An 11608-nucleotide genomic window follows, 5' to 3' on the forward strand; every position below is an offset into this window, starting at 1 on the left:
ATTCAAATTCACCAGCTGCTCTACAGGAGAAAGATGGGCAATCTCCCGTGCAATTTACTGCCTCTGAAAACCGGCTGTAGGGTCAACTATGAGTCAATTCCAACTGTACAGTACACAACAACAACAGCTGCTTTCTAGGGATGAGAGGTTGGGAACATGACTGGGATGAGGAAGGCTGTGGGGAGAAAGATTTGAACCTGAGGGCAACAGGCCACCATAAATCTAGGATAAGAAGAGGATTTAGACTGTCGTGCAAATAGAGGCCAGGAGCTCAAAGGGGGACCAGGATTAGAGGTGGGCTCAGAGTGAGATGTTTCTTGGATGGGAGAAAGTGGTGGTCTTATGGGAAATCTCCTTCCGTGCAATTTACTACCTCTGAAAACCTACTAGAGGGCCAGCCATGGGTCGCTTCCAAATCTATGGCACACAGAACAGACTGGGATATGTCTTGGGATTCCTGTGACATGCCATGAACTACGCAGTATCTGGAGTCAGAGTGACAATTCCAGGACAGGAGATGCTCCCAGGGACTTGAGAGAAGACGGTCACCAGAGAGAATAAAAGATGGTCAGAGGTGTCCTTAGGGGTCAGCTCCTTGGGGATCAAATGGGAATGTGGGGGCAGCAGGTAGAGACTTCATTATAAATGCTGCCCTGAGGAGTGGAGACAGGCTGGAGGCTACAAGGTCAGAGTAGGTAAATAAGAAATTTTAAGACAGTCCAGGAAAAAGAGGGGAAAAGGATGAGGGACTGAGACAAGGAAGATGCCCCCCTCTCCTTGTTGGTCCACATTCCAGATGAAGAAAGTATCCATTTTGCCCAGGCATGCCCCTAATACCTGCTTTCTGCACCTGAACTTAGTCTTTAGAAGCTCTCTCCAAGCCCTGTGGCCCTCTCAGCCCGGTGCAGGCCCCATCGCTCTGGTCCTGCCCTCCAGGTTTGGGGTTGGGGAACTAAAGGTAGAGATGGGCTCTGGGACCAGGGGAGGGGCCTGACCTTGGAAGAAGGCGCTGAATTCAGGGGTGAGAACAGCAGGAGGGAACTTGTACTTGCTCTTCTCCTTGGAGCTGATGACTTCCCTGTGAGTCGGGGTGGGCAGGAGGAGGGTGAGGCCGGCACTGATACCCACCAGCCTGGGCTCACCCCTCCATGGTCCGCTCCCTTCCCAGGCCAGCACCCAAGCTCAGCTCATTGCCACACCTTTGCCTTTGCCCTCCCCCCCCCCGCCCCACAGCCATGCTCTGCCCACCTTCCTAGGGTAAGGGGTGTCCCAGGTCAGTGGGCTGAGTCTTACCCACTGTGCTGGCGTCGCCAGGTCTGGTAAGGATCAAAAAGTCCCTCACAGAGGAGCAGAGCATGTAAGGCCACACACTCCAGATGGGGTCCATGGCCCTCCTGTGGGGATGCTGGTCCTCTCAGCTATATTCAGTGGTGGGAGAGAGAATGGAGGGGCGAGTTAGCCTGGCTGTGGCTACCACCTAGCCTCCGCATTCCAAGGTGGAGCCCCCTCACCTCGGCCACCAAGCTGGTCAGCAGCACCTGCACCCGGGGCACCAGCACCAGGCCCCAGCCCGCTTCAACGTTCTCTAGGTTCCTGGGAGAACAAATGGTAGGAGAAGTCACAGTGATGCGCTGTATCCCTCCTTGCCCTCAGGCCTCTGGTTCCACACGACTCTCCTGAAGGAGAAAGCAGGGGCTCACCTGCAGAGGATGATGAAGAGCTTGAGCAACAGCAGGGCCTGCTCCAGGTCCTCATGGTCCAGCTGCTTGGCCAGCACGTGCAGAGCATCCAGCGGCAGCAGCGGCACCTCAGCGCCTGTCTCCTCCAGCCTGCAGAGAGTGGGGTCAGAGAGGCCTGAACCCCCCAGGCGCTCCGACCCAGGTCCTGGCCCCCATGCAGCTGCTCCCGCCTCACCTGCGAGGTTCCAGGGAAGACAGTGAGATGGTCTTGTCGAAGGTCCCCACAAAGGCCTTCAGCCACTGCTGCAGGTAGGCCAGGTCCTTCTACAGGCAAAGGAGTCAGGAGAACAGTGATGAGCAGTAGAGGGGTGCAGGGGGCAGAGGATGGATGGATAAGGAAACAGGATCGATAAGGATTGGGGTACTGGGGCCAAAGAGTAAGGAATGGAGAGGGGAGGAATGAGGATAGGAACTTGGAAGGTCAACATGAGAGGATTTCAGGGCATAATGATCATTCCTTCCAGGTCCTCCATCTGTTCCTTTCAGTCTCCACACCCACCTCTCTAAGCCTGAGGGTCCCAGGGAGGCCCGAAATGGGCAGGGGAGGTGCTGGAGAGTGTCCCGACCTGCTGTGTGGCTGTGGTTCACACTGAAGCTGGGGCTGAATTACTTCTCTCATACAAAAGCCGCCCCTACACTAAGGCTTGGGCTCAGGCCTGCACCTTCTCCCCAGCTCAGTAGCTGCTGCCGTCTCCACGAAGCCTTCCTTGATTGCACATCCCAAGACGCATGCGCACCACTGGACTCTTAGACTTGTGTACGCACAAACCTCAATGCACGCGTATATAGTGATGCACACACAAGCATATACACACACACCTGCCTGGCATCGTGGCAGAACATCCTGCCCACACTCTAGGAACCTCCGCCCACCCTCACTGGTTACCTGGACCCCAGGCCACAGAGCTGGTTCCATGGGCACCAAGAGGGGCAGTGGCTGGGCCCCAGTCTGGGCGCCGCCAAGGAAACTTTGGTGCGAACGGGAAATGTCCCCTCCCGCCCCGGGCCCAGGCAGGAAGCGCAGAGTCACGGTGGGGGAGGGAGGCCGCTTCCTCCCGGCAGACCGCAGGGATGTGGGGGGGCAGCCGAGGCACCCAGAGCGCAGCAAGGGAGGCTGTGGGAAGCCACGTGGGGGCGGGGCCTGAATGAAAGGGGGCGGTGCTACAGCCCAGAGAGGTGGGATTTGCAGGCAAGAGACCAATCGGTCTGGCTGAGGGCAGCGCCTATGGGTCAGGGGCGGGGCCTATCTAGTTGGGCCATCTAGTCCTAACTCAGGCACCTGCACCTTGCTGACCTGGAGTCACCTCTAGGCGCTCTGGTGGCCTAGTCCATAGGGTGTCCACAGGGTGTTGCGCTGCTAACCCTGTCAGTCTGTCTCTGCTCTGGGGTACATACACACCACTGAGTCGGTCTTAGTTTGGCCCTTAAGTAGTCCCTGCTTCTCACTCTCTTCCCCAGGGCACAGGGTGGCTGGGGGCCTTGGACATGAACTCCTTACACCCTCCCGGCATACACCCGTGTTGGAGGCCCCACCCAGAGGCCAACTTTCTTTCCCAGGGCCAGAGGTGGAGGTGAAGAGGCAAGAAACACATCTCAGTCAGCGGCCATGGGGAAGGTGCCCTGAACGCACATGCTCACAGGTCACCAGAACTGCCTTTGGGTGAATGGCTAAGTTTTGCCTGCTGGCCACAAGGCCAGACCTAAATGAGCCGCGAAGGAGAGACCCTCCACCTCATGGCTGGGTCCTTTCCACGTGCATTTTAGCCAAAATCTGAGACCCAGGCAACCGAGGGAGTAACTTGTGCCACCAACGTGCCAGCCCATTTCACTGGGATGTCTGCCAACCGTGCTGACCTCTCCGCCTTCCACCACGACCAGCCTTTGTGCTCACTTGTCCATACCTGCCCTACTCACTAACCAGCAAGGAAAACCAAAGGCTCAAACCTTGCAAAGCCAGAGCTGGCCAGGGCTCCTGGGCCATTACTGCTGCACTCCTGTCACCCCAGATGGGGAAACAGTGTCCTCCTGTGCAGTCATGGCTTCAGCTACGCCTTCGAGACTGCTAAGAACAGATTATTCGTGTCTGGATAGGATCACGCATCGTTGCTGATTACCTGGTCCAAGCGGACCATGGAACCTGGCCCCTGACTCAGTGACCCAACAGTTTAGTCTCTCTCCCTCTCTTCTACACCATTCTCCCCTCTTTTCCACCAAAACCACACCCACTCAAGTTACATCTCATTATATCTCATCCACAGGGGGGATGATCTTTGCCTGCTGCAGCTTCAACCAGAGCATCTGAAAGCTCCAATAGGATCATGTTGTCCTCCACCCTATAAAGTCCTGGGTGTTGATTGCGGTATTTTTTTTTTTTAGGCCGCCTGCCCCCCAAGTCCATCCATCCCCTCTGACTCAAGTCCATCTGTCCAGGCTTCTGCCCACTCTATCCCCTGCCTTCCCTGGTTTGAGCTTTCAGCAGCAACTTCCCATTCTACACTGCTTACAGGCCGGTCTTCCCAGACCGGGGCGGATCCCTCAGACTCTGCCCCCTCCCACTTCCCCTGCCCAGAGCCACACCCCCCGCCCGTCCAGTCCTGCATACTTCCTGCAGGTTTGGGCTGGGCGAGGCTCAAGGTAATCAAGACAGATGCCCTGGGCTTTGGAGGGGGCTTTAGGGGTCTGCAAGCCCACACCAGATAAGGGATGAGGGCAGCTGGCCCTCCTACCTCTGTGGGTCTCACCTCTTCTCCCTGGGATGCCTCAGCCCAGCTTTGACTTGGACTCAGTGACTTCAGGCTGCAGTGGTGAGGAGGACAGGAGCCCCTGCAGGCGCTGGGGCCGGGAGGCAAAGCAGGGCAGGGGGTCTTGAGCATGGTGAAAGGATTATGTGCGGTGTCGGGAGCCCAAAAGGGGTGACTGTGGTGCTCGGGCTCCCCACGCCGCTTGCTGTTCTGGCTGGCTCCTCCTTCCCTGACCCTCCCTCCTTGTCACTGGCAGGGTAGGTCCAACTCAAGGCCCAACCTCCCTAGGCTAGGTCCCACCACACCCTGGTCGTCCTGAGGGCAGGCCAGGAGCCATATCCTCCTCTTGGGTCCATAAGTGCTGTCAAGGCCCAGGGGTAGGGAGGGGATTGTGGGGTTGAGCATTGGGTGTCAATGTCCTTGGAAGGGAGAGTTTCCTGGTCACCCCTGTAACAACACCACAGCCATATCCAACCAGCTCTGGGGGAACTCAGGGGAGAAGGGGGGCTCCTAAGGGCAGGTTAAGTCTTTACAGTCTCTGACATGGAATTGCCACTTCCCCAGAGGATTGAAGGTGTTCCGGAATACATACTACCGGGATGCCAACTATCTATGCTGTCCCCAGACCATGCCTATCTTGACACCAGCCCTAGCCTGCCTCACTTCAAACTCCATATCCACCCCTACCCCACTGCCATCTCACTTACGGTTGGTTCTCAACAGGGCGATGTGGGGAAAGTCTTAAACAGCGCAGTGTTTCCAGGAGACATCTGTCTCCATCTCGGCCCATCTACTCACCCACCCTACCATTAACTCCTGTCTGGAAAGCAAGGTCACAGCCTTCTCCATCATGCAAAGCCCTTCATGGGTGACCCCACTGCAGCTCCAGCCTTGGCATGCCACAGACCAAGGCATGCAATCCCTCCACATCCCCACAAGCCTGCATGGGTTTTACTCTCCAGATGGGATCTGTCCAAATACTCCCATCAGTGACTGGTATGCTTTCCAAGTCCCACCCATATGGTGCCCAGAGAACCTCAAGATTGAGGGTCATCAGCTGTTCTGGAGTCCAGACCCAGTCCTAGCACACTCCAGAGCATTTCTTTCTTGGCCTCTTTCAGCCTAGATTATCACTTCAAAACCATCCCTTTTTTGCTTAATGGGTATAAGTTGCGTTATCACCACCTAGTATCTAATCAGGATAAGGTGAGAGGGCCTTCTACTCTCAAATCCAGGTGTTCTCCCCTTCCCAAGCCCCTGGCATTCTCCTCCCTAAAATAACAGGTGAGTAGCAGATCTTGCCTCACAGGCAGAGGAGAGGGGTCCTGGGCCACTCCCCAGCTGGCTGTTCGAGGCAGGGTTAGTGGAATATTGTGGCTGGAGATAAGGGGAATAGATACAGATCAATGAGGAGTGACTCCTCCCAGTCGGGCCTCCCTAGTGGTAGAGAGATCCCTGTCTCTGAGAAGAGGCAAACAGATGAGACAGATGGTGAGGTTGAGCGGTTTGTTTCAGAAAGCCTGGCGTCCCTACCCAGCATCAGGAGGAGGAGGTCAATGCCGAGTCCAAGGTAGCTTTTGCCTATCTTGGAAGTTCAGACTTGAAGGAATTCCAGCTACAGGATGAGTCAGGAAGATGGGAATTTTGCTAAGGGCAGGGACAACTGAGGACAGTGGTAGGCATGCCCAGATGGCTGGGCAATCTCTCAGGTGAAAGGGTTTTGAAAGGGCTGGACCTCCTTGTCTCTGTAATAATCTCCAGGATTTAAGGCTTCGCTTGTCATATCACTATGCAAACCAGGATTTCCTTCCAGAGTCCCCATAGTAACCAACCTGTTTCCATGGGTACCCTACACTTCCCCATCAGCTCCCCAGTTGCCATAACAACTCCAGGATTACCCATCCCTCCCCCAGTGCTGGTCTCTATGCTCACATCCCCATCACTGCAACCCTCGCCCTTCAGCTACCTTGGTAGTGAAGACAAGGAAGCAGAAACCCCAAGGTGCCCTTCTGAGGGGCAACTCAGGAAGCTAGCTCACCTTCATTATCCCCATTGTTGTTAAGTATCATCTGATTGGAACTAGCCCATAGCCGACCCTTCAGTGCGTTTTCAGAGACAATTAATTGCACAGGAGGAAACTGCTCATCTTCCTCTGGCAAAACAGCTGGTGGACTTGAGCCCTGTGCCTTTGGGTTGACGGTGCAACTCCTTACCACTAAGCCACCAGCACATCCCTTATCCCCATTACAAGAAGGTAAACTGAGGTCCAGGAAGGAACATGACCCAGCTAAGGTCCCAGCAGCAGCAGGGAGCCTGGCCAAAGTTTCCAGGAGACAGGGAGAGGTTGAGGGTTGAGTGGGAAACAGTGGCTCTGCCCGGAGCTCCGTGAATCCTGAGTCTTCAATGCCAAAGCTAGACAGGTAGGAGGGTTTGCCTGGGCTCCCCATCTGTAACTGGAATTCTTGTCCTGCCCTGCCCTTTGCCCTCTACACCCTCCAAGGCCCCTCTTCATTGGGGGGCTGTTAAGCAACACCATCACTTAGCCTGAAAAGGGGCACTCATTTGCATGCTACTTTGTATAACTTTTACATGCTGTCCCACCTCCATGCTGTCCTCAGTCCCCTTATTCTCCCAGTCACCTCCTAAGCCTTGCTCCCAACATACCCTCCCTGTGAAAACCCTGGTGAATTCAAGATCCCCTCGATGTGCCCCCACCTATCGACCAAACCTCCTCTCTCAGCAACCTCTTTTTCTTTTCTTCCCCTCACCCCCCATCCTGGCAGTTTATCTCTGGTTTATTCTACTGCTTTTGCTTTTCCTATTTCCTTAGCCTTCAAGGCTCAATTCAAACTCAGTTACCTTTGAAGCTCTTCTCTGAGCACTGCCCTGGACCTATTTCCTCAATGCTGTCACTTAGCAATGCTCAAGGAGCACTTGCTGAATTCCAGCTGCCAGGAAACAGTTGACATGGCAAAGAGAATGAGGGTACAAGATGCCCTTGGTATATCCTTGCCTTGGTCTCCCAACTAAGGCCCTGAAGGGGTCCAACAGAGTCATGTCTAGGGCATTCCAACTGACCTCTGCTCTTGCCCTTAGTAACCACCCACAGTCCCCCTGCCTGTTCTATGCCCCCCCCCCAGCAAAGCAGGGTTCAAGGACTATGTGTGTGCAGGCAGAGGTGGATGGGTTTAACCTGGAGTCCTGGAGAGAAGAGGAAGTGCAATAATGGGAGGGGGTACTCCCTAGGGTCCCCACCCTCCCAGACCCATAACTAGGGAAACAGGTTTACCAGCTGATGTCAACTCTCACAGCTGAAGGGAGGGGCCCAGGTGTGGAGGAGCCTTCTGGCTGCCTGGTCAGGTATCAGGTCCATTCAGGTCTCTTCACATCCTCTATGCTGCCCCTTCCCATCCCCACCATGGGTCTCTACTAGGGCTTAAGGTTGCACAGAGCCACACCTCCCCAGGAATCCAGCACCACGGGGGTGGGGACAGTGTTCCGGGAGCAGGACCAGGCAGGCAGGAAGGCAGCGCTGGAAGGCTGTAGCTTCCTCTCCTCAGGCAGCCCAGCCCCACCCGGCTCCTGGGTTTACACTCACATCCTGGATTTGTTTGCCGGGGCCCAGGCTGTCCTCTGCCTGCCCAGACTCTCAAGGCCACAATCGACCAGCCTGTGCCCCAAACATGCCCTGTGAGATGGAATGCTGGGAAGGGGGGACCAGCACAGGCATCATCAGCACTAAATACCTCATAGGAAGGTAAAGGGGCTGGCTGTTCAGATGCAGAGCTCAGCTATAAGGAACAGCAGGAGGCAACCACACTGGAGGTACAGACCAAGAGGACTGTATCAGGACGTCTTTCACCTCCCCCGGCAATCTGCCGCCCCATCTGAAGACACACCAACTTCCATCCCTAAGACTCATTACATGGCTCTAACTCCCTTCACTTGGTCACAGGTGAAAAAATAAGGACCGAGGACTTGCTCATGGTCACAAGGGCCATTAGACCCTTTTCTTCTTTATCAGGACCGTTTTTTCCTTTCTGTAGGAAAGCATTTTGTTCATTGTTAACAACAAGAATTTAGTCTTTCTTCCCTAAATCCAGAAGCTTCACTTAGGAACCAACTCTTGAAGATGGAAACAGAGGCTTAGGTGAGGGAATGCAAGGGGACTAAGGGAGTAGGTGTCTTTTCTGTCTATGCTTCTGCAAAGCCAGGCTGTCTCAGAGGCCAGGGCCATGCCAAGTTTACCGAGAGGGCAAAGAAAGCTCAGAGGTGCAGAGAACCCGCTCAGGTGACAGTGAAGAGGACTTTATGCACTATCCCCCGCCATGGGCCTGGACCACTCACACTCTGAGTGGGCTAGAGAGCTTGTGACCCTGACAGCCAGGATTCTAGGTCCCCAGACCAGGCTGACAGCCCAGAGGAAGTCGGTCAGCTCCTTCAGATGGAGGGCCAGTCGGTCTAAGCGTTAACTTCTCTCCAGTGACGAGCAAATGAGGGACACACAATGGCCTATTGTGTCCAGGGCACACCTGAGCCAGGAGCAGGATGCCAGGCAGGTGCAGGGAGGGAGGTTGGTGCTGGTGAGGCTGGGAGGTGGGGCATGACCCTGGGACCCTCCCTGCTTTGAGTGTGAAAGGGGGGGAATTTTAACGTGCATGAGACAGAGTCTGAGGACATCAGGTTTTTAGTCCTGAGGGGACAGGAGCATCAGAGTCACTCCTCATTTTCTAAGGCCACCTGAAGTGGCCTCTGAAACAGAGAGGTGCTCCAAGGGAAGGAGTCTTCATCCTTCCCTCTCAGAAACGTCTCTTGGCCCCCTCTAAGCCAACATCCCTGGGAAAACCTTTTCTTCAGCTACTGGAGAGGTCTCAAGTCCACCCAGTTATGATGGTGGGTGGCCTTATTGCCACCCCTTCGTAGGTGGGGAGGGTTGGGATGACTCAAGACAGACCTATGGTAGAACCCCCTGCCCCCAGTCTATCCTCAAATCTGTCAGTTAAGACTGCCCAGCTAGGTCGCGATCACCGGACAGGGAGTCCAAACGCAAACTATGACTTTTCCTTCCTCCCCTAACACAAACCGTCTCTCGTTCTCTCCCGGCCTCACTTTCCCCCGTATGTAAAAGGGGAAGAACTCGTCCATCTGTCCAGCCTCAAGCCCCTTTCCTCTCGCATGACTCTAAGGAGAGTCCTCCCCTAGTAGCGTATGTCACAGGCACCGGGCGGGCCAGGGACGCACACGTGTGCGCGGAGCCGGAGCGCGCCAGGCGCGCGCGCTCACGTCGGCGGTGTCCGCGGCGCGGGGCGCAGGTGCAGCAAGCGCGGGGCGCGTGGGGCGCGGGGGATCCTGCAGACGCGGGACGGGGCGGGCTCACCTGCGCGTAGTACAGTAGCCATAACTCGTAGAGTCGCTCCGAGGTGGCCATGGCCCGGCCCGGCTCTGGCTCCGCTTTCCGCCACCTGCCGCTGCAGCCTCCTCCTCCACGCCGCCCGCCGGTTGCCCCCGGCCAGGCCCATGGGCGGAGGGCGTCACTCCGGGGCGGAGCGGCGCGGTACTACACGGGGAAGTCCGCCGCCCAAGCCCCCACCAAGCTTGCTCCTCCCTCCCTCTCCTCCCGGCCGGCCACTGCCAGGCTTCCTGCGCTCCGCGGTGGCCGCCGCCGCCCCGCCTCTCCCGGGACAGTGTGAAGGGCGGGGAGTCGGGTGGGAGGAGGAGCCTGAGGTCAGGGAGGTGCCCGAGGGCGCCCCCCCAGCCACTCCCCGCAGGCCACGCCCCCACCGGTGTTTGTGGAGCGGTCGGGCTGAACCGCCCTGGACAGGTTCCTGGCAAGAATTCCAGATTTGCATGGAACCTGGATCAGCCTTGCGCACCATTCACTCGAGGTGGGAGGGAAGGGTCGGCTTCCTCCCTTCAACCCACAGGCTAGCAACAACCACGATGTAACACACCCCGTGCCAGGTTCTAAGCTCTTTATAGGGAAAATTACCAAATTCAGGGGGTACTATTGATCGTATAGAGGGAGCTCCGGTGGCCTAGTGCGCTGCCACCCCCAAAGGCAGCTAGTTCGAATCCACCAGCTGGTTCACTGGAGAAAGATGGAAAATTTCTCGTGCAGTTTACAGCCTCTCTTGAAATACCCACCGAAAGATCAATAAACTCTGAGTTGATTGAGACTTGATGGCAGTGAGTTGGGATTATTTGTAGATTATTATTATTATTATTATTACTGGAGATGATGATGATTATTATGGGGGGGGTGTAAAGATAAGAGAACAGCAGGACTATCCTGAAATACTTGAGGAGGCGGGGGTGTAGTGTCCTTCACTCTGACAGATACCTGGCAGCTTTAGTTAATCTCAGTTGGTCCCTTCTCCGGGAAGCATTCCAAGATACACCTCCTTTTTTTTCTTGTTTTATGAGAAGGGAAGTTCATTCTTCAGTTTTACAGATAGAGAAACGGAGGCCCAGACAAGTCAAGTGATAACCACCTAGTCACTGGGAATGGGGACAGAAGCTGGACTCTCTGTTCACTAATCACCCCTCTTGGTGCCAGGCAATTCCCATGAGGGAGTGACTGAGCCCTAAATGTTGGGCAAGGGCCAAATCCATTGTTGGTGCTGGGGAAAGGCTTAGGGTCTAAAAAGGGGCTGTCATAGGAATTGCCTGTTTTAGAATCCCCAAAACCTTAGTGGGCTTTAGAAGACAAAGCCTGGCTCCATCTGCCATCTGTTCTGGCTTCTTGAGCAGCTTCTCCAAATTGGACTGCTCCACTCATTCTACCTGTGAGCTGATTACTTCCTGAGACTCCCTACATTGGCTCCCTCCCTAGTAGGGGGAAGAGAGACCTAATGGATCCAGGTTAGGGAGGTTAAGAGGTAGAGAGGATGTGCGGGGGCGGGGGGGGGGTGGTAATCGTGGAGTTGTACAATTTGAAGGGTGGATGGGAGGTGAAGGAAATGGAAAGAATCTGTTCTGGAAAACAATGTATTTGAATTTTGTAAATAAACAACTATCAAAGTACTGAAGAGCAATGGTGTCTCTCTGGAGACTAAGGTGCGTCTGATACAGGCTATTGTCTTTGCAATCACTTGTTTTGTTTTTGTTTGTTTGTTTGTTTGTTTGTTT

At 55.2% G+C, this 11608-nt stretch overlaps 1 protein-coding gene across 1 annotated transcript in view; it reads right to left on the reverse strand.

Annotated features, from left to right (window-relative positions):
* Nucleotides 1-9920, reverse strand: part of NBEAL2 (neurobeachin-like 2) — a 29324-nt gene extending 19404 nt beyond the window's left edge. Inside the window, 6 exon segments of the mRNA XM_006893036.1 lie at nt 996-1078; nt 1294-1418; nt 1512-1593; nt 1701-1829; nt 1915-2003; nt 9858-9920. Coding sequence (XP_006893098.1) covers nt 996-1078; nt 1294-1418; nt 1512-1593; nt 1701-1829; nt 1915-2003; nt 9858-9908 — 559 coding nt within the window. The 5' untranslated portion in view covers nt 9909-9920.
* Nucleotides 9921-11608: the final 1688 nt, after the last annotated feature.

This window comes from Elephantulus edwardii, unplaced genomic scaffold (genome assembly GCF_000299155.1).
Source record: "Elephantulus edwardii isolate Elephantulus edwardi_28Jun2011 unplaced genomic scaffold, EleEdw1.0 scaffold00121, whole genome shotgun sequence".
Lineage (NCBI taxonomy): Eukaryota > Metazoa > Chordata > Mammalia > Macroscelidea > Macroscelididae > Elephantulus > Elephantulus edwardii.